This window comes from Mchenga conophoros, linkage group LG22, assembly GCF_057382185.1.
Source record: "Mchenga conophoros isolate Kocher_MC1m ecotype Shallow Benthic linkage group LG22, M_conophoros_male_GT1.1, whole genome shotgun sequence".
NCBI lineage: Eukaryota > Metazoa > Chordata > Actinopteri > Cichliformes > Cichlidae > Mchenga > Mchenga conophoros.
The window spans coordinates 404,256-428,490 of NC_140546.1; the positions used below are offsets into that span (position 1 = coordinate 404,256).

At 42.2% G+C, this 24,235-nt stretch overlaps 1 protein-coding gene and 1 pseudogene across 1 annotated transcript; one reads left to right on the forward strand and one right to left on the reverse strand.

The window, feature by feature from the left end:
* Positions 1-8,906, reverse strand: part of LOC146548427 (major histocompatibility complex class I-related protein 1-like) — a 22,932-nt pseudogene extending 14,026 nt beyond the window's left edge.
* LOC146548428 (uncharacterized) lies at positions 3,765-5,124 on the forward strand. Its single transcript, XM_085263294.1, is given in 3 exon segments — positions 3,765-3,849; positions 4,353-4,685; positions 4,688-5,124. Coding segments are annotated over 3 exon segments (855 nt in total).
* Positions 8,907-24,235: the final 15,329 nt, after the last annotated feature.

The window sequence follows — 24,235 nt, forward strand, 5'->3', positions numbered from 1 at the left end:
GCTTCTTCATAACAAAAGGAGAAATATACTTGCCTACATATGCTATTCTACCTGCTTTTAAACCGTTTAAAATTACAATTCATAGTTTTACATGTGAATTATATAATGTTAAATTACTATTAAACAAATGACTAAGTATTTTAGACTTTAGTTTACTTCAGCCATATTCCATATAAATCAGGTGTCATACAAAAATAAAAATAGCTTCAAATACAGTCATGACAATCAAAGAATATGACTTTAAGGACTTAACATCATTACTTCAGTTACAGTACACCAACATCTGAACACTGAATGACCGGAGTTTGCTATTCTCTCCGGCTCAGATATTTAAAGTTTACACAGCTACATTCTCGCCTGAAAATATGTTAAACGTTTATTTTGCGACCCAGAAAGAGTAATAAGAGTAATATTAAAACTAAGTAGCTGCAGTAATAGTAGCCATTATTGGACACTGGAATTGGCTCGGCCAGTCTGGGATATGGTTTTTCAATTTTGTTGTCCGGGTGGAAAATCGGGAGAAATTGGGGAGAATGGTGGCTCCGGGAGATTTTCGGGAGGGGCACTGAAATTCGGAATTCTCCCGGAAAAATCGGGAGGGTTGGCATGTATGGCCCTAGCATAGTCTGTAACGTTATTATGACGGACACATTTTATGAGTGAATTTGACTTTAAGTGACTTACAGGTTTCTTTGAAAAACACTTTCTTATATCCAGGTTCTTCCGTTTTGCTGCCATCCTCCTTGCAGCGCAGGCTTGCCGCTGCTAAAACTAAACAGAACTCTCTGAAAGGCTCAGCCAATCACATTGGCCATATTTGTCACATGAGGTAGGACTCCAGCAGAGAACGTAATTTAACTCTTTCTGCACCGCTGGGTGAATGAGACGCTGACAGATCGTTTTTCTCTTTCTTTCTATCAGGTTTGTTTTTCTCTACTCGAAGAGATCAAATTATTGGTGGGACATGTCCCTTCCGTCCATGCCAAATCTACGCCCTTGAGGCTGTAAATATCAAGCAAGCATGCAATTTGTTTATAAAGGGAAAAAAGAAATAAAGATGGGTTTTAAGACGCGTTTAAAAAAAAAAAATGGACAATGAAGGGCCCTCTCTAATGTGCAGGGGCAGGTTAGAGAAGGCCCTGTCCCCTCTGAGCCTCCTCTTGAACCTGGGAGCAGCTTGTCAGCTGACCTGAGAAACATGGGGGGGTGATTAAGGATGAAGAAGCTCAGAGAGGTAAGGTGGTGCAAGATGATTTATGCATTTAAAAATAAACATGAGAATTTTAAAATGAACTCTAAGATATAAAGGCAGCCAATGGAGTGAAGCCAGGATGGGAGTTATGTGCTCTCTTTTGCAAGTTCCAGTTAAAAGTCGAGTAGTGCCATTTTGAACCAGCTGTAGACGAGAGAGAAGACATTGATCTCTCTCTAAAATACAGTGCATTACAGTAATCCAAACGAGATGAAAAAAAAACAAGGATTACAGTTTTAAAATGCGGCCTGGATAAAATAGGTCTTACTATTGTCAAGTGCCTTAAGTAATGAAAACTGGACAATAGCCCTAATTTGAGTGTCCAATTTAAAATCACTGTCCATCTTAAAAACCAAGTTAGTAACAATAAGTTTAAAATACACTGACAATTTTTAAGTCATTAATTATTTTAATTAATTTTACATTAATCAGTTTTGTTTAGATATATCCATGATGATATGACAGAATCAAAGAAAATACTGTACCTCTGCTTTGGTTTAAATGTTGGTTCAAATCAGAAATCAAACTTGTGTAAAAGATTGCGTGGACCTCAAAACACTCTTGCGTGAACCACTCCAAGATATCCGGTTTGTCATCAAATAATTTTTTCACCCAGTCCTGTCTTGGTTCCAATATTTTCTTGCTGGCATCACAATAATACACTTCTATGCCATCAAGCACTGCAACATACATGAATTCTGAGATGTTTGGGTGTCCAGAGCCTCCAGTGACAAAATACTTCAGAATATTGCTCACTGTAGGACAAAAGTATATGATGTTAGTAAATAACTCAATAAAACATGCAGACATGATCAGAAATATGACTCAATATATATCCATCATAAGTGATATGACTTATGATGTAGTAAAAGTAACAGAAGTGTTTAATCAATATGGTGAATGAGAAATGTTGCTCGAGTAGTGAAAATGTCTAGATTTTGTGTGCACATGATCTAGCTTCGCAAAGAAAGAAAGTATTCCTGTCTAACTAGATTAAAAGGTATTGTGCTAAAATAAATAGAGTAGAATTACATGAAATGAATGAAATATTAAGTGAAGTCTATTCATATGCAAATTCATTAGAAACCAGTTTGTCGTGTTAGGCTGGTATCAGGCGTGGGTATGTTTTTTTTTTTCTTTCAGTGGTAGGATAAGGAAGTTGTATGTTGGTTTTGTTCTTTTCTTTCTACGTGCCCAGTCTTACTTATATGTAATTGGAAATACATAATAATTACACCAAACAAACAAAAAACGTTTAGTTCAGTTTATTACATAAAACATTGAGGGAATGAATGGTGCTGTAAAAACCAGTAAAGTTTTGGCACAACTTAAAAAACCCAAGAAAATCAAGATCATTGTCATTTACAAATGAAGCATATCACCTCTAATTCTGATTTAAATCTAAAGATGCAATGTTTGTTGTGGGTGGGTGGGCAAAACACATAGGATAGGACAAGGGAGATCACAACACAGACAAAGGAAAACGCAGGGCTTGAATACACAGAGGGACCAATAAGGGAATTGGAGGAGGGAAACACAGCTGGGACAAATCAGGGCTAACGAGACAAGGGAAGCAAAACCAGATACAGTGGAGTGAGACACAGACTTTCAAAGTAAAACAGGAAACATAATACAGAGAAGCGGACTAATGGGATACAGCTGACAGGCGAAACAGAACAACCATGGAACACAGAGACAGAAACCAGAGGACTAAAACTCTAACATAAACCACACAAAGAACCTAAACTTAGAACAATCATATAACCCATTAGACAAAGAAAGATAGAATTTAATGAAATAAACAAAATCAAAAAACACAAAAACTGGGTCAGTGACCCAGGCACCCTAACAATATTTTTAGTAAGCAAGAATATTCCTTTTGTTTGTTTACAAACCTTATCTGAATCCCAAGGCCAGATAGGTATTGTGGAGGGGAAACTTTAGAATGCCCCCCTTATTTCAATATTTCTATAGGGCTTTGGAGCGTGATGTCACAGGAGGCGGGCCACGCCCCCCGCCGCCATGACAGTAGGCCAGACAAAGGATACAGCTTCAACTATGGTTCGTACGTGTTATGTAGTCGGTTGCAACGTTAGATCTCACGATCATGAAGGCAAGAAACTGGATAATGGGCTATCTTTTCATTGTTTTCCATCCTAACGGCAACGTGAGGGATCCCATGTATCCGATATCACCAAACAAAGACACCAGGCATGGATTGCAGCGGTGAGACGAGCGGATATCGAGTTCCGTGCAATCCCCAGCTTTTTGTTGGTTTGCTCGCGGCATTTTCTCTCCGGTGAGTTCTAAATTAATTCATATCACTATTAAAAGGCGTTTAGTGTTTTTTTTTCAATGTGCTGCGGTCATAGATAATGAGATAAAACATGCTAATGTGTGATGCTGCAGAACCACGTCATGTCAACTGAGTAGCTTTTGATTTGGCATTATTGCAGGCAAACCAGCATATGAAATGGATGTAACAAATCCAGACTGGGCACCAAGACTGCACATGGGGCACGACGACGAACCTGTGTCAGACTCGGACCGGCACGCAAGGCGTATGCAACGGAAGCGAAAAAGAGCACCCATTGCAGGTAAACACCCCCCCCCCCTCTAAAAACATACTAAATTGCTCTTATGGTACACTAATCCGCACATAACTTAAAGATGAATCACACACCTGTCATTGGAATATTGGTGTACATTAACCTTATGTCTATGCACTATTTTTATCTTACAGGCTTGATGATCGATGAAGGTCTGACAGAAGAACAACAACAAAATAACCATGTCATGGAGGCAGTGGACAGCAGTTGTGTTGGACAAGTGGAGGTTGACGTACCAGCTGCAAATGTGGACAGTGGTGAGGGGAGTGACAGCGTCACGGAAGCTGAAGGGCAGACGAAGGATTGTGTGTGCAGTCAACAGGGCAGAGCAGAAATAAACCGGCTGTTGGAGGAGAACAGACTGCTTCGAGCACAGTTGCAAAAGACAGAGCTGAATGAAACTTTCTTAAAGGACGATACTGAAAAAGTAAGATATTACACTGGACTACATTGTTATGCTGTCTTAATGTCCCTCTTCAACACTGTCAAAGATTTCCTGCCAATATCGAAGAAACTGACAGGTTTCCAAATGCTCTTACTCACACTAATGCATCTGAGACTTGATCTTCCAGTCCAGCATCTTTGTCATCTATTCCATGTGTCGCACAAAACACTGTCTTCTGTCTTCACCGATACCATTGATGTTTTGTATGCCCGCTTAGGAGCACTGGTGCACTGGCCTGAGAGGCACTGTCTGCAGGCGACAATGCCTCCACAGTTTACTGAAACTTTTGGAAAACGAGTAGCCATCATTGTTGACTGTTTTGAGATTCGAACAGAAAGACCATCTAATTTAAAGGCACGCGCACAAACATACTCTCATTACAAGGGTACACACACACCATAAAATAAAGTCGTGCATCAGATAAACAAATCACAGAGAGGTGTGGCATTCTTCAAAAGCTGTTAACAGGGGACGTAGTATTGGCTGACAGAGGCTTTGACATCAGAGATGCTGTAGGAATGATGTGTGCGGAGGTCAAGATTCCAGCTTTCACAAAAGGCTACTGTCAACTTGATGCAAGGGACGTTGAACAAACGAGAGCAATTGCCCACCTGAGAATTCATGTTGAGCGAGTAATAGGTAGTTTGCGCAACAAGTTCAAAATGTTACACACTACAATGCCAATCCAATTACTCTTATCATGTGAGGCTGAAGACACAACACTTCTTGATAAGATCGTTAAGGTTTGCTGTGTTTTTGTTAATATGTGCCCCAGTGTTGTTGTCAAACCAGGGCCAAATGACACTTGCTCCTGTTGAGTATTCTTAAAGCTGTTTTTTTGGATGTACAGTACATTGTAAATAGTTGTACTTTGTGTGAAGTTGTTTTAATAAAACAAAATAGTATATTTGTTTGTTTTTCTTTATTATAGGTCTATTCACATGTACACAGCAATCACATAAAAATGAAATGCAAACTATTTACATCGCACCACACAGCTGTCATCAATCTTCAACCACAACATGAAACATTACAGGCTATTTAGAGCAGCACGTTGTTTCGAGAAGTATTTCCCAACAAGTTCAGGAAGGCACACTTTACGAAAGAAGTCTTGTGCTTGCTTTAAGCGCGGTTTCCAGAAATCCACAGCAGGGTCGTCTGGGTTTCCCACTCCACTTCCTTATTTCATATGGGTCCACATTACCGATGCACGCAATTTTTTCAAAGTACCGTCTCTTGGCGTCTGGGCACAATCGGTCGCGATACAGCCCTTTGTCTTTTGTGCTGATTTTGAGCATGGTTCTGGCAGTCCCGAATCCAACACTGTGCGCTTGTTTTGCTTTCTGGCCTACTGACATGGCGCCGCGATCCCACAATGCACTGCGGCGTGACGTCAACTCCAAAGCCCTATACACCTCAAAATTCATGATAAATGATTCTTATCTTTACGTCCTTCAATCCCTAATTTGAATCTGATTTTCTTGGAGTTAAAAAACATACCAAATATAAAACAATAATTTGTTATTTCAAATGCAGTATTCTGAATAATGAATACATTCTCCTTACCTTTATACTGCTCTGTAACATTTGTTTTAGTGAGTTTGATTCTGGAATTTTGGTTATGGTGAACCTGGATCTTGTTTACAAGTTATTCACACAGGAAATGACAGTTGGACTCATGCAAACGTGTGAATGGAGCTCACACAGCAGTATCAGTCGTTCTCATTTTAACTGATCTCTATCCCAGTAATCTTTCCAATAAGACAATATATATTTAATAGGGGTGCAACGATACACAAAATTCACGGTTCGGTTCGATACTTTGGTGTCACGGTTCGATATTTTTTCGATACAAAAAAGAAAATGTTCATGCCTTTTTAATTTGTCATTTATTAAAATTATAAATATATTTTAACTCAAAAGTATAGTTTTTAAATTTAATGTTGCTGAAACAACAAAGTAATAAAAAAAAGAAATCTATCTGATCAAGAAATCACTCCTCTTTGGAAAAGAGAGTTTATTACAGAGAAATGTCTCTTTCCAAACTAAAAGCTATACTATATGCTTCTTCTGGGCTATATTCTCAGCAGCATATTAAACATATCAGGTCCCCATAAGGAGAATCCTGTGCTAACGGCTGTCTAAATGACTCGGGTAAAGTTTGTAGCATGCGTGCTTGTTGTTTTTGTCTGCTTCCACTTGTCTTTGCACTAGGATGCTGTCGGAGTAAATGTGCAGTCATATTCGTTGTGTTCCCACTAGTGCTTTCAGGTTAATCTCGTTGAAATTACGTTAACGCCACAACACGGCAAATCTCCGTTAACGAGCTACCGCGGATTGCCCCATGCGTGGGGCTGGACGGCCAACACGTTAACGAGCTAACTGCGCTAATGCACTATTTCCCACCAATGTAATTGATTATTGCGTGACACATCCGACATACTGTTTTACTTTTGTCCATGACGCGCTTACCTTCAGGGTCATACGTCACATGAAAACCAAAATAGTTCCAAACGCCAGATCTGAATGAGGGTGGGGGAGGTTCAATTTGCCATGTTGCAAGGAGAGCTTAACTTCTGTCTTGCTAGCTTGCCCTGCGCTCAGTGAATCTGCGTTTGACTACTCCGCCGAGGCTGCACTGTCGAGCGCAGATCCACTGAGCGCTCAACACAGACAGCATCGTCAGAAGGAAAGTTGATAAAATAAATTAAAAATGTTGTATTGTTCGATACATATGTGTACCGAACCGAAAGCACTGTATCGAACGGTTCAATATCGATACGAGTATCGTTGCACCCCTAATATATAATTACACTTTGGATACCAGGGTTTAAGTTATATGATAGTATATATTGGTCTTCACAACCAAAAGCAATAATAATAAGAAGAAGAAGAAGAAGAGAAAGGGTATATTTTCTTTTACACATATGTGTGTAATAAATAGAAGCGGTAGTATCAAAAGCAACAATTCACTCATTACAAATGACTCTTGCAGATAAAAAAGGGGAATCCTCACTAGGGATGGGTATCGTTTAGGTTTTATCCGATACCGGTGCCAAATCGGTACTTTTGAAACGGTGCCGGTGCTCAAACGGTGCTCGAACCGGTGCTTAAGGAATGGAGAACACAAAATTGGTCCAAAAACCTCTCATATTCAGCTGGTTTTTTGTAAAAAGATAACAATGTTAGCCTTTTCTGCAGCTATGGGGCATATATGGTATCACTCTTAGCTGGAAGCAGTGCTTAAACAATGGAAAAAATACAAACTTTGTCCAAAAACCTCTCATGTTTAGCTGTTTTCCCACTTTTTCTTTGGTCATTTTAGCCTTTTTGGCCAGGGTGAAGGGAGCATCTGCCATCAAACAAGAAGACAGCCGCATGTAGCTATGATGATGTTTGTCATAGCTACATGCTTGATGTTTGCTAGTTCACCTTACATGCATTAATGTAATAACGTGGTTAGCCTACTCAACGTAAATTACACACGAACAACATTAAGCTACTCACGCAGAGAAGAACGGCTGCTGCTGCCATCCAATACGGCGCATTTCTCGGCTTTTAAAAAAAAACGCTATGCGTCGCCAGGTGTTTCATCGGATTCGAGGTGTTACTTCCTTTGACAGTATCACAGTATCAGCTTAAAGCACTTGTTGCAGGCTGCTGAGTTTGCATATTTTGCTGTGAAGTACAGCCAGACTTTGACCGCTTCGCCTTGGGCATTTTTAATCTGTAGCTCTGCATAAAAGAACGTACGTACCTGGACCCGCCTACTATCCTCGGAAACGTAAAATGATTGGCTAGAAGTGTATCACAGCTCAGGAAAAAAAAGCACCGAAATAAAGCACCGAAATGTGCGCTGCTTTTCGGTCTGGTTACTACCGTTTATGTCAGAACCGGTGCCATCATGGCACCGGACACCGGTACCCATCCCTAATCCTCACAATGCCTAGAAGCAGCAGGCACCCCACCTGTCGAAACTGTGGTAAATCACAGTTGGATGTTCGGGTTATGTGACCTGTGTGTTCCAAACCACACTTCAGAGTAGTGTTTCAAAAGGTCTACGCTTTGGAAAGTTAACACAGTGTTGAAACAGTATCAAGGAGATATAGGAGACTCAGGAGACCTTACTTGAATCTCCTATAGAAACTGTGACTCTTGTGAATCCTTGAGAAGAGGTCAAATCTCCTTTGTCTACAATTTCTCATTATTATTTATTACTTAAAAATCACCACAGGAGGTAGCAGTATCTGATTTGGCAGAGTTTGACACCAGATGCCCTGGCATTTCTCCAGCTGGAACTCAACCAGCAACCTTTAATCTTTTATTCATGTCAGAGCATTAATGTCTTTTTTAAAAGTAATTGTCCAACAGTCAAATAATTATTTTATCAGAGTACTGCATTTATTTGTCATGTCTGTTGCAAATCAGTTTAGTTTTAAATCTTTTTAACTTGAACAGTTAGATTTACCCGTCTGCTGAGACATTTTAGCTGCATTTTACTAAGAACAGCATTGCCAAGTAAATTTGATATTTTTTGATTGTGGATCATGATCTTACCTGCAGATGCAGGGTGACAAAGAAGGAAGAGGATCATTAGCTTCACCACCATGTTCAGCGTGTTGGAGTTAAACTGAAGAACTAACAAGAGTCATTTGGTTTTACAGGCTTGTTTAGTTTGAAGGTATTTCCTGGTTCAGGTTACATTTTCAGGTGTGTTCAACTTCAGCAGAAACCAAACAAGCCTTCACTCTTACTCATACTATTTTAATTTGACTGCCAGCAGCTTCTTTTGTTCAATTAAAGAAGCTGTAAAACATGTTTGTACCTGTTCATGCCTGTATGCATGTGTGTGTCTATAAAACAGGTGGAGAAAAGAAGTTTCTTTATTTATCTGTCCTGCAGAAGAGTGAACATCACCTCTGTATAAAGAGATAATTTGAAGGAAATGAACATGATTTATTAAATACAGATTGTTACTAATCTATCCTTCATTAGCAGATTGGATTTGAACAATGTTATGAACCTGCTGGAGTCAAGATTTCAGTGGAGGCAGAGATGAACCAGGTGGAAATTTGGAAGATGATCTCCATCTAACAAGGACGAGGTGAAGATGTGGAAGAGGCATGCTGTGCCATTGTGAATGGCACAGCATGCCTAATGACAGAAGAGCACAATGAACAGAAGCTGGTTGGCTCACAGAAAGAAGAAAATGACTGTGGCGGAGTGATGAAGGAAAAAATTAAGTTTGACAGAACTCTGAACAGTAGATTGCTAGATGACTGGGTCATCTCCAAAACTTCAGATCTTGTGGGGTGTTCCCGGTCTTCAGTTGCCAGTATTCATCAAAAGTGGTCCAAGGGAGGAACAGTGGTTAACCGGCAACTGGGTAATGGGTGGCTACACTCACGGATGCACATGGGGAACAAAGGCTCGCCCATGTGGTCCAATCCAACAGCTGAGCTGATGTAGCTTTAACTGCTAAAAAAAAATGTTTTTTTAAATAACATAACATTACTGTAATCAAGTTACTTTTTCAAGCAAGGGCGTAGATTTGGCATGGACGGAAGGGACATGTCCCACCAATAATTTGATCTCTTCGAGTAGAGAAAAACAAACCTGATAGAAAGAAAGAGAAAAACGATCTGTCAGCGTCTCATTCACCCAGCGGTGCAGAAAGAGTTAAATTACGTTCTCTGCTGGAGTCCTACCTCATGTGACAAATATGGCCAATGTGATTGGCTGAGCCTTTCAGCGAGTTCTGTTTAGTTTTAGCAGCGGCAAGCCTGCGCTGCAAGGAGGATGGCAGCAAAACGGAAGAACCTGGATATAAGAAAGTGTTTTTCAAAGAAACCTGTAAGTCACTTAAAGTCAAATTCACTCATAAAATGTGTCCGTCATAATAACGTTACAGACTATGCTAGGGCCATACATGCCAACCCTCCCGATTTTTCCGGGAGAATTCCGAATTTCAGTGCCCCTCCCGAAAATCTCCCGGAGCCACCATTCTCCCCAATTTCTCCCGATTTTCCACCCGGACAACAAAATTGAAAAACCATATCCCAGACTGGCCGAGCCAATTCCAGTGTCCAATAATGGCTACTATTACTGCAGCTACTTAGTTTTAATATTACTCTTATTACTCTTTCTGGGTCGCAAAATAAACGTTTATTTCAGGCGAGAATGTAGCTGTGTAAACTTTAAATATCTGAGCCGGAGAGAACAGCAAACTCCGGTCATTCAGTGTTCAGATGTTGGTGTACTGTAACTGAAGTAATGATGTTAAGTCCTTAAAGTCATATTCTTTGATTGTCATGACTGTATTTGAAGCTATTTTTATTTTTGTATGACACCTGATTTATATGGAATATGGCTGAAGTAAACTAAAGTCTAAAATACTTAGTCATTTGTTTAATAGTAATTTAACATTATATAATTCACATGTAAAACTATGAATTGTAATTTTAAACGGTTTAAAAGCAGGTAGAATAGCATATGTAGGCAAGTATATTTCTCCTTTTGTTATGAAGAAGCAAAAAAAGAAAAAAGAAACTGGGCAGGGTTTGGTGAATCATCCGTCCCCACCAATGCCAAAACCAAATCTACGCCCTTGTTTTCAAGTAATGAGTAAAGTAAGGGATTACTGTTGTAAAAAAGTAATTAGATTACTGTTACTTTCATATAAGCTCCCTGGGTTACTGCAATACTAAACGGTGATATTGTTTGTGAGAGTGTCTCTTGACAATGATGTAAGCGCATGCGATGTCCGTGGTAGAAACAGATGTGTGTAGATCACCAATGGATAATTTGGAGTATGGGAGAGCGTAAGACCATGCAGCATTTAAAGCTTTGAAGTACTGACCTTACTTTGAGTCAGTAAAAAGTGACAAAAACCTGAGCATCCACAGTACACTGCGTGGGAAGAAAACCTCTTTCTACAGCATAAAATTATACCTCAAATCTGAGCAAGGTCCGAGCATGCTGCCACAGGAATGTTAAACAATTGGCAATTTGTATCAAAACAACACACTGATGAACTTTGAGCAATTGCAGTCAAATTTTAATATTCCAAGAGACCACTTTTTTGGCTTTCTCCAGGTTTGTAACTTTGTTCATTCTAAAATTCCACAGTCTTCAGAAATAGTTATATATGATGATATTGAGACATTTCTTATTAAGCGAAAAGACAGAACTCATTTTATCTCAGCTTTTTATTCTCTCCTATACACTCTCAGTAGCAACACATTGAGCACTATTCATAAATGGGAGAGAGATCTTAATAATCAATATACCGAAGAGGAGTGGAAAGGAGCCATTAACATGGGTAGTTCCACTTTTACTTGCAACCGCTTGCGAGAAACCCAATACAAAATCATACATCACCTTCAAGGGCGTAGATTTGGTTTTGGCATTGGTGGGGACGGATGATTCACCAAACCCTGCCCAGTTTCTTTTTTCTTTTTTTGCTTCTTCATAACAAAAGGAGAAATATACTTGCCTACATATGCTATTCTACCTGCTTTTAAACCGTTTAAAATTACAATTCATAGTTTTACATGTGAATTACATAATGTTAAATTACTATTAAACAAATGACTGAGTTTTTGTTTTTTGTTTTTTCTCTCTCCTCTTTACCCCATATGTGTATTTGTACAGGTATATAATGACTTTAATATATTCCCTTTGGGGTTTTTTCTTTCTTTCTTTTTTGTTTGCTTTGTTATGTTTTATGCTTTTCTTGATATGAATAAAAACTGTTTAAAGAGGAATGTTAGACAAATCTTGTCGAGTCAAAGATTGTTGCATACAATTTAATTTTTGCTTGATGGAATGTGCATAAAGTTAAAAGATTAAAACTCATAAAACAAGTTTTAAAAAGAAGCTTTTTCATTTGATTCAATATTATATGATGGATTGTGCAGACAAAATAGAATTGAGCTGAAAGGTCTATTGCTTTATTACTGTAACAGAACCATGGTTGGTTCTACAGTTGCTGTTCACACGCGGCTGCAGCTTTCCAGTCACCAGTCAAACATACACACCACCAACCGGTCCTGTGCGTCCACCTCCCTTGAAGCAGCACCACAGACAACCCTCAACCACATACGTCCATCACCTGACTGAGGCCGGGGAGTCATCTGGCCGAACCTACTCCCCCCGCAGGCGGGAGAGGGTATCAGCCCTGACTCTCGGTGCCCCTGGCCCAGAGACACAGGGCAGTGTTAGTTCAGGTGGCCACCCACTTACCCAGCAGTGGCGGTGACAAGGTGGGTCACCTGTGATGGCCGTGGTTCTCCTGAAGCGATGGCCTCCAGCGGTGGCAGAGGGCACCCAAAGATTTTTTGGGTGGTGTTAATTACCTCCTGCTCAGCCTTCCTGTTCTCAATAGTGGCCCCTGCATACCAAACACCCAGGCAGTAGGAGAGCATGTGTGATAGATTGATTATTTGTTGAAGTTCATAATGGAGTAAAAAGTTGTGGTTAAAAGTTACCCAATATATTATTCAATTTATTTCAAATATGTAAATGTATAAACAAGGGTAAAAGAAGTCCCATTAAGAGACGTAATGTAACACAGGCTAAAAGAGTTAAAAGAGTTCATGACTATGTTCAACCGGATAATAATCCATGTGATTTAGTGATCATGATTGATTAGTTATGCCTGCCGTTGCCGGAAGGGGGAGCTCTGGCCACGATGCCTCATTCGCAATGAAGCTGCTGAAAGAGAACCATCGTGTCTGAGCGTTGTCATTGACTTATCCCCTTTTCAGGTAATAATTGTGCAATTCTGCTGTTGGACTTTACAAATATGTATGTTGAGTTGTACTGACCGTGTTTCCAAATGTACCAAGAGGATACTAGGAATACTTAGATGACCTGTGTTAACTTTGATGTTAGGATAAGCTATAAGCAGCAAGCTAAGCTAAGCGCTCTGTTGGTGGCTAGCATGAAGCATTATCGTGCCAGACTGTAACCAAGATGGCGCCGCGTATGGATGCCCTGGTGCTTCAGTGCGTTACTTCTGTTTTGTTTTTGTGCATAACTTCTGTGTCTGGGCACTCCTCTGGATATTCTTACACCAGAGAAGAGCTTCTTAACCACAGGACTACAACACCTGTGGATTTACTTCCAATATTTGTCGCATCTGCGGCAGATTTACTGCAGACTCTGATCAGGAAAGTGAGACGCCGAAAGAGAGGTAAGCGAGCCGGCGCACTCGTGCGTCTGAGGAGACGCGGACTGCGAACTGCTCTTCCTGGGATCTTCCTTTCCAATGTACGCTCACTCAGGAATAAGATAGACGAGCTGGCCCTGATGAGAAGCATGAACAGAGACTTTGCCTCCTCCTGTGTCTTATGTTTTACGGAGTCGTGGCTCTGTGAGGACATCCCGGACAGCGCACTCAAGCTGGAGGGCTTTCATCTGCTGCGCGCGAACCGGCAGGCCTCTCTCTCTGGTAAGACCAAAGGTGGAGGTGTCTGCTTCTACATTAATAGTGGCTGGTGCACAGATGTAACAGTGATTGCTCAGCACTGCTCTTCCTCTCTGGAATACCTTTTTATTCACTGCAAACCGTTTTACTCTCCGCGGGAGTTTGCTTCATTCATCCTGGCCGCTGTTTACATCCCGCCAGATGCGGATGCGCAGGCAGCTCAGTGTGCACTCGCGGAGCAGATACTGCACATGGAGCGGACATTCCCGGACTCTCTCATCATTGCTCTTGGGGACTTTAACAAAGCCAATCTGAGCCATGAGCTTCCCAAATACAAGCAGTATATTAAATGCCCGACCAGAGAGGAGAGGACATTAGACCACTGTTACAGCACGATCAGCGGGGCCTATCGTGCGGTGCCGCGCGCTTCACTCGGACTTTCTGACCACGTCATGATCCACCTAATCCCCGCATACAGACAGAGGCTGAAGCTCTCCAAACCTGTCATGAGGACCAAAAAACTGTGGAGCAACGAGGCTGTGGAGGAGCTTCGCACGTGTTTGGAGTCTACAGACTGGGACACAATAAAGGCTGCTTCTAACAGCTTGGACGAGTTTACGGACACTGTCACCTCCTATATCCACTTCTGTGAGGACAGCATTGTGCCATCACGCACCAGGGTGAGTTATAACAATGACAAACCCTGGTTTACTCCTAAACTCAAAAAGCTGTGGCTGGAAAAGAGAAAGGCGTTCAGAAGCGGAGACAGGGACTGCTACAGAGAGGCCAAGTACAGGTTCACTAAAGAAGTGGACATTGCTAAACACCAGCACTCTGAGAAGATGCAGCAGCAGATCTCAGAGAATGACTCGGCCTCTGTGTGGAAAGGTTTTAGGAATATCACCAACTACAAGCCTAAAACCCCCCACTCCACTGATGACTTGCTCTTAGCCAACACCCTTAACAACTTCTACTGCCGTTTTGACGAGCCATCAGGCAGCCTTCACACCTCCAACAGCCCCAACAATAGAGACACTTTGGACACTCATTCCCCCACCTCTCCCCCCTCCATAGAGCCATCACCACCTTCAAACACTTCACCTACAACACCCCCCTCCTCACCCCACACAAAAGAGGATTTCACACCACCTCCTCCCACCACAACTCTTCATATTCATGAAGCAGATGTGAGGAAGCAGTTTAAGAGTCTGAATGCTCGGAAAGCTCCCGGCCCAGACGGTGTGTCTCCTGCCACCCTCAGACACTGTGCAAACGAGCTGGCCCCAGTGTTTTCTGGCATTTTCAACTCCTCACTGCAGGCATGTCATGTGCCTGCCTGCTTCAAGTCCTCTACCATAATCCCTGTCCCCAAGAAACCTAGGATCACTGGACTAAATGACTACAGACCCGTGGCTCTGACATCTGTGGTCATGAAGTCATTTGAGCGCCTGGTTCTCTCCTATCTCAAGACCCTCACGGCCCCCCTCCTGGATCCCCTGCAGTTTGCATACAGAGCCAACAGGTCTGTAGATGACGCCATCAACATGGCCCTACACTTCATCCTGCAGCATCTGGACTCCCCAGGAACCTACGCCAGGATCCTGTTTGTGGACTTCAGCTCTGCCTTCAACACCATCCTTCCAGACCATCTCCGAGGCAAGCTTTCCCAGATGAATGTGCCTGATCCCATCTGCCGGTGGATCACTGACTTCCTGACGGACAGGAAGCAGCATGTGAGGCTGGGAAAGAATGTCTCGGACTCCCGGACCATCAGCACCGGCTCCCCTCAGGGCTGTGCTCTTTCTCCTCTGCTCTTCTCCCTGTACACCAACTGCTGCACCTCCACCCACCAGTCTGTCAAGCTAATCAAGTTTGCAGATGACACCACCGTTATTGGACTCATCTCGGACGGGGACGAGTCTGCCTACAGGAGGGAGGTTGAACGTCTGGTGTCCTGGTGCAGCCACAACAACCTGGTGCTGAATGCCCAGAAGACAGTGGAGATTATTGTGGACTTCAGGAAGCACACAGCTCCACTCCCCCCCATCATCCTGTCCGACACCCCCATCACCTCTGTGGACTCATTCCGCTTCCTGGGTACCACCATCACCCAGGACCTGAAGTGGGAGCCCACCATCACCTCCGTCATCAAGAAAGCCCAGCAGAGGATGTACTTCCTGAGGCAGCTGAAGAAATTCAACCTGCCAACACGGACGATGATGCAATTCTACACTGCAATCATCGAGTCCATCCTCACCTCCTCCATCACCGTGTGGTACGCTGGAGCCACTATCAGGGACAAACAGAGACTGCAGCGTGTTGTGCGCTCTGCTGAGAAGGTGATTGGCTGCAGACTCCCATCTCTGCAGGACCTGTACACCTCCAGGACACTGGGGCGTGCAGCTCGGATCTCAGCTGACCCTTCTCACCCTGGACACAGTCTGTTTGACCTGCTCCCCTCAGGCAGGAGGCTCCGGTCCATTCGCACCAGAACCTCTCGCCATAAGAACAGTTTCTTCCCCTCTGCTGTTGGACACATGAACAATAACCATATGACTGTACCCGCCACTAACACATGACCCTATGCTGTGTTCACTGCATCATTCCATGTTTGGCACTGATCACCACCTGCACTCATGTATATATCATGTATATATCTATCTACTTAGCACTTTTAATTCTTATTCTTATTTTTATTTTCATGTCTATTTAAGCGTAATTTATGACAGTATGTTTGCACTGAAGCACCACAGCAATTTTCTAATGTTGTAAACCTGCTCAACATTTGGCAATAAAACCCTTTCTGATTCTGATTCTGTGTATGAAACATACATTGTGTGCATTTTGCATTTGATCTGGACGAATAACATGTTTATTTTGTGTGAAGGGACAAATGCCTATTAGTTTATTTTCTGTACATTTCAATTTAATGATCTAAGTTTGTTTAGATTCATAAGTTGTTTTTGTAAATTTTTACATTCAATTTAATTTGTAACTTATAGAAAAGGAAAGAAAACAGTCTTGAGATATATTGTCTTACAACTAACAGAGACTGTACATCGTTGTTAAGATGTTTAATACTTTTTGTATGTATGTTTATATTTCTGAATCATTCGCAATGAAGCTGCTGAAAGAGAAGCATCGTGTCTGAGCGTTGTCATTGACTTATCCCCTTTTCAGCCCCTTTTCAGGGTGTAACACATGCTCTCCACTGAGGAGTGGTAGAAGGCCAGCACAGCTTCTGGTCCAAGTTATTCTTCCCCAGGACACGGAGGAAGTGCCGCTGTTGCTGAGCCTTCTTTACCAGGGCTATTGTCAGGGCTCTGTGTGCGGCAGGCGGAGGTGAGGATCCAAACGCAGGACTCGTGAAGCCAAAATTCAACAGAAAACCACAGCTTTATTGCTGGCAAAGCACAAAACATGAACAGAACACTGAGAACCGGAACCACAAAGGCATGATCTGATGGTACGACACGACAGAGTGCGCAGGAACACACAGGGCTTATATACACAGGGAGGTAATCAGGGAAAGAGAAACAGGAGGGAGACACAGCTGGGAGAAATTGGACTAATGAGACAGGGGCGCAGTAGAACTGAACACACTCACATGAGACACAGACCTCCACAATAAAACAGGAAACAAGAACCCACTAAACAAAGACGCAGACAGAGAGAGCAGAACACATGCAACTCAAACAATACATGAAACAACAAATCCTTAAACACGGATAAACAGAAACAAGAAACTAATAACAATCTATCATCATCATCATCCTCACCACCACCACAAGCACTACAAGAGAATAAGAAAACAATCCATAATGCAAAAACACACCAAAATAACTGAAACACAGATTCATCATAAAACCCAACAAAGCACCAGAGAAACATAAAGAACAACCCGTCATTCAAAAATAAACCAAACCATAACAACTCAAAATACTGGGTCAAACTGACCCAGAACCGTGACAGCTATGGAGTTTTGGATCCAGGTGAGATCAGCAGAGATGAGGGTGCGCAGAAACCTGAAGATCGAGGCAGATTCCATCCGTTACAAGTAACGCGTTACTGCCCATCTCTGCTCCTGGGTTGTGTTAAATTTGCAGATATGATCACATTTTAGACATTTCATGTGCACTGTGTGTTTGTGTGTAAGTGAGTTTAAATGTCAGGAACACTAAAATCTGTAATTTAACACCTATTTTAATGGATGTAGCAGCACTGGCCACAGTAGTAGATTGTGCACCATGAGCAGCTGATGGCTTTGAACTTTTCTTGTCCATCTTCCACTGGTTTTAATTTTGCACTCCAGTATGAACACAAATCCCCCAACTCGAGGATCACCACAACATAACCTAATAGACCTACACCTTAGTTCACAGATTCACTTTGTCTAAGGTGTATTTCTGGGATTTCGCACAACCCAGGATTCAAAGCAGCCGCCCCCTCCCTTTTCGACGGGTTGTGTGTGAGACTTTAAATCATCAAACTGTAAATTATACATTTTAAATTGTTATTGATGCCTTTACCTCGAGTCCTAAAGTGTATATTTATTTTCTTACTCTTCTTATATTTATTGTTTGTTTACTTGCACTGCTGTAACTGAAGCTTCGTTGTCTCGTCTCTCTATATACTGGACTGTATGTAGCAGAGATGACAATAAAGTTTACTTTGACTTCAGCAGCGAGCAGGCGCACCGAGGGCTCTCGCGCTCACTTTTCGTGTATAGAGTTTCGAAAAAACATCGGTGCAAATTATAAGTCTGTGTCATGATGTCTGGTGTTTTTGTGTTTGTTGTTTTGTTTTTATTTTGTTTTATTTTGCGAGTTGGTTATTAGATGCTGCTCCAGCCAGCCAGAGAATCCCCTGCCCTCTCCTCCCTGTGCCGCAAGCAGCAGGCGCACCTCGCAAACAGAGGGCACCCTTACTCCCAGCAAATGGGTGATAGAAAACCGATCGGTGCCTGTGCCATTCCCAATATGCGCTGGCTGACGTCGCGCAGCATGAGTACGAGCATTTTTGGGGGTTTTTGCCGATGCCCGTGATGCCGCCCCCCACCACGATGCCGCCCCGGGCAACCGCCCGTGTCGCCCGTATCAAAAACCGCTACTGCACATGCGGAAAGACGACATCAACATCAATGACACGACAACGAACGGATGGAACTGAGGACTTAAATACACGCTGGGTGATGAATAGGGATGGGTATCATTTAGGTTTTATCCGATACCAGTACCAAACCAGTACTTTTGAAACGGTGCCGGTGCTTAAACTGTGCTCGAACCAGTGCTTAAAGAATGGAGAACACAAAATTGGTCCAAAAACCTCTCATGTTCAGCTGTTTTTTTGTAAAAAGATAACAATGTTAGCCTTTTCTGCAGCTATAGGGGATTTATGGCATCACTCTTTGCTGGAAGCAGTGCTTAATCAATGGAAAAAACACAAACTTTGTCCAAAAACCTTTCATGTTTAGCTGTTTTCCACTTTTTCTTTGGTCATTTTAGCCTTTTTAGCCAGGGTGAAGGGAGTATCTGCCATCAAACAAGAAGACAGCCGCATGTAACTACGACTGTGTTAGGTAGTTCTCCTTACGCGCATTAATGTAATAACGTGGTTGTCGTACTCAACGTAAATTATACACGGACAACATTAAGCTACTTGCGCAGAGAAGAACGGCTGCTGCTGCATCATCATCTGTCATTCTTTCTGCTACACTGGCAGGGCTAGGGGCCAGGACTCTCCTCTTCGGGTTTTTGGGGGATATTGTTAACTCCGGGTCCGATAACAGGCAACCCACCCGCAGTAGATGTGCCCGGTGTGAGGTCTCGCAGCAAGCTATCAAATACGGCGCATTTCTCTGCTTTTAACAAAATGCTATACGTCGCCAGGTGTTTCATCAGATTCGAGGTGTTACCTCCTTTGCACAGTATCAGCTCAAAGCACTTGTTGCAGGCTGCTGAATTTGTATCTTTTGCTGTGAAGTACGGCCAGACTTTGACCGCTTCGCCTTGGGCATTTTTAATCTGTAGCTCTGCTCTAAAAGAACGTATGTACCTGGGCCCGCCTACTACGCTTGCAAAGGTAAAATGATTGGCTAGAATCCAAAGTGTATGACATCTCAGGAAAAAAAAGCCCAGAAATAAAGCACCAAAATGTGCGCTGCTTTTTGGTCTGGTTACTACCATTTATGTCAGATCAGGTGCCATAATGGTGACTCAGCAGGTCCGGAGGCCGACCACGCGGAAGGCAGCGGTGGCGACTCAGCAGGTCCGGAGGCAGGCAGGGCCAGCGGGGGCGGAAACCTCTGGCTGGAGGGGAGAGCTCACAGCTGGCTCTGAATGCTGTGGCTGCAGGTCAGGGAACTGAACAGGATGGTGAATGAGTGACTGGACTATAGAAGAGTGGACTACAGAATACTGGACTACGGATTGAACTGACTGGGCCGGAGGAGAATTAGCTGACTGGACAGGGGGAGACTGAGCTACAGGGGACTGGGCTGGAGGCTGAACAACAGGTGAGTGAACTGACTGAACTGGAGAAGCTAATGGGTGAGCGGAGGTTGACGGAGCTACTGCCAGAGCTAGAGATGGTGACAGCGCTGCAGCCTGGGCTAGTAAAGCTGGTGCCTGAGCCGGGGACAGGTCAGCTAGCCTAACCAGGGATAGTGCAAGGGCATGGAAAGCTGAGTGAGGAGATGAATGGGGTGGCGAACTAGCAGGTGGACAGCTTAGCTCTTCCGTGCCTCCAGAGCGTGAGGGAGCTGGCTGGAGAGCCTCAGCTAAGATTCTAGGGGGGTCAGGTCGGACCCTGGCTGCCCTCAGCCTGGGCGCTGGGACAGGCGCGGGAGGTGGCTGGACACCAGTCACCCCCACCCAGGAAACAGGAACGGGTGTGGAGGTAGACTGGGTCACAGCTGCCCTTGTCCTGGGAGCTGGCACAGGTGTGGATGTGGGCTAACTGATAGGCGTGGAAATGATGACTGGGTGACTCCGCGGCGACTGCTCCGATGCAGGTGAGGCAGCAGGTGGAGGACCGCGACGTCTCCGAGGCCCGCCCAGAGCCAGACGAGTCCCCTCAAAGACGTGCTCCCTCTCTGAGAAGAGCCGCTGTTTCCACCTGAGCTTCTCCGCCCAAATGGAGAGCGCTGCGTCCTGCCGCTCGAAAAGGTCCGAGTCCGCTGGGTCATTCGCGTGTCTTCGTGGCACAGGTCGTGTCATTCTGTCAGGGGTTGTGTGTGGAGGCGAGGAAGAGATGACCCAAACGCTGGACTCACGGTGCAGGATAATGGTGTTTTATTGTAGGTAGGCTGGATGAACAGAACATGAACTGAAACGACTGACTGGGTGACTGAACTAACTGGCTGACTGGACTGGACTGAACCGGCTGGCTGATTGACTAAACTGAACACACATGCGGAAAGACGACATCGACATCAATGAGTCATTGATGAACATGCTCTACACCAGCTGAACTTAATCAACAAATGCAGCCACAAACTTGGGAATGCTCTGAGCTCCAGAGGTTTCAGTGGAGAAATACTTCAACTAGTGTTTCACTGTAAAATTATAAAATCAATGTGACTTTGAATTAGGAACATTGTTTTTATACATACTTTCTTGTAGTATAATTAAGGAATATTTTTGTCATTAACTATTTAAATTAACTTGGCTTTTCACTCCAGACAGTTTTCAGTGAAACATTTGTTTTGGGTTATAATCATTAAAAATGAAATATTTCTGTATTATTCATTGTTGGTAATCATTCAGTAACCCGCTGAATGCTTTTGATGAATTAAATGTGTCTCCATAAGGATGGGGTAAATAAACTTGCATTTTAATCAGTCAAAAATTACAATACTAAAACAGGGCTCTATGTATACAGTCCACTGAAGAAAACCTGACTTTTCTGGGGCTGATTACATTTTCTCCACCTTGAGAATAGGTAAATACAATTTCAGCACCTCATAGTAAAACTCATAGTCTTACAACAAAATTATTCATAGTAGTTCAGCATGGAGAGACCATTTTAAAAACTGAACGTGATTTAAAGAGAAACAGAATTTGAGAAAGGAGCAATTTGTTAATTAGACTCTAATGAAGCAGGACAGGATCACTCCAGGTGATCTGGGATCTCATTGTGCCTTTCTGCTTTACTCTGCTGGTCTCTCATGTGTCCATGTAGTTCAACAGATGGCAGGTTGGGAATGTAACGATGAGACCGGGGATATTATTGCTCATCAACAGTACAGTTATGATGGAGAAGCCTTCATATCTTTGGCCCTGAAGACTCTAACATGGATTACTCCAAGGCTGCAGGCTGTTGCCACCAAACATGAGTGGGATGGAGATAAATGCAGATATGAATTTTAACTTTTTTGTGAAAAGCAGATTATGTTTACAGTCACATGAATATTGAAATATAGGAAATTGGACTTTTTCTTGCAACTGTATTTACTGTGATTTGTTATAGACATGATTCAGAACCACAAACAAAGACTACAGGAATTTTTTTTCAGATTTGCCAGTAGTTATTACCCCACTAAACGCACAATATTAAACAATGACATTATATCTTGATCATATAAACACAAATATCTTTATTCTTTCAATTTCTCTGAATCTCCAGTTCCTCCCCCAGTGTCTCTCCTCCAGAATACTCCTTCCTCTCCAGTCAGCTGCCATGCTGCAGGTTTCTATCCTAACAGGGTCATGATGTTCTGGAGGAAAGATGGTGAAGAGATTAATGATGGTGTGAAAAAAGGAGAAATAATCCCAAACCATGATGGGACCTTCGACACAAGTGTCGATCTGAATGTTTAATCCGTCACATCTGAAGACAGGAGAAGATACCACTGTGTGTTTCAGCGCTCTGATGACAACATCATAACCAGACTTGACAATGAAATGATCAGAACAAACTGAGGTAAGTCTAAAATGAGATTTAGCAGTCTTTAACAATGCCAATGTGTTGTTTTAGTTCAACAGAGATCCAAAACATTATTATCCTCATCATTGTTGATCTGGCTTTTCTTATTTTCATCATCATCACTTTCAGAGTCGAATTGACAAAAACAAAGAACAGTGGGAGACAGTTGTGTTTAATTATTTTAGAACTGTGTCTAAAACAGTCTACAAGAACTAAGTAAACTAACAACAGAGTACTTATGATGGAAGATGGGAAAATATGTTTTGCATTTCCCCAGTATTATCATTAGGCACTACTTAAAATGACTTATGTTGTACTTAAAATTATTTTCAGTATAATTTGTGTTTCCTTTCCTGTTAAAGTGGATGTGTTGCATTATTTAAAATTACTTACGCATGATTTAAATTTACCTATGTACCTATATTATTTAGTTAGTTAGTTTTACCCCCATATTCTACTGTACTTACCTTCAGGTGTTTGTAAGTTAATAGAATTAGGTATAATTAGAGGGGACTTAATCCCTCAGTCACAGGCCACATTACCAAGTGTTACCATGAGGTCTCATCGTTGTTTATGATAATAATCATTTTTGATTAATATTGTTTTTAATATTGTCACCAGGGTCTCAGAATTTTCAAGCAAATCAAATACTTTAGTAATTTTAAAGTGAGTATCATCAGTATCTTTACAGAGGACAAAGAGGAGTGTCTTCACTAACACTGTGTTTCTGTCTTTACAGCTCCTCACAACAAGGCAAACGGACACTCCAGCCTGCATACCAATAATTAATGCATGCTGAGATACCAACTGTGTACACTTTTGTTAAACAACTTTCATAGTTAATTTGTCAAACTGTTACATTTTATGTGTTTTTTGGTGGGGGTTATCACAGCTCACACATCACAAACACAATATTCTAACATACTTCCCACCTTCATCTTTGAAGAAGAAAACTATAAATAGCCAGAGAGTCTGTGTTCACCCGTAACGAGTTATTCACAGGTGAATGTTGAGTGTGGAGATGTTTCCATCAGCTGCCTCTAGCTTTATTCCAGTTTTACTACATTTTTAAAACATTATTCATTTGTTTGTATTGAACAATGACATCTACTGACTTTTTTAGATTTTAGACTTATTTTAAGCCCTGTAATTTTGACTATTGGACTTTTGGAGTCACTGTTTTCTAATGTGTAAGTGCAGTCTGGTTTTATATAATTTTAACTGAAATGTTAAACTTGCTATGTGGATTTCTGATACTTCTCTTTTACTCTTTGACTTCCCAATTATATTTTTCAAATTTCATCTTGTTCTAATATGATGCATAATCAGCTGATGAAAATAGATGTCATGAACAGAAACACACTAAATGTGTGAGAGTGAATGAAACCTGTAACAAACACATGCCACCCAACAATTTTCATTTAAATGAATCCTCAGGCTCAGTGTGTGTTTTTCCATGTTACCACCAGAGGGCAACACAAATCCGACATCTCTGCCACAGCGAAAGTCCCAACAGAGGAAACAGGCTGTCAGTGTGTTTCCACACCTCTGGCTTTTCAGAGGGTTTATGTTTT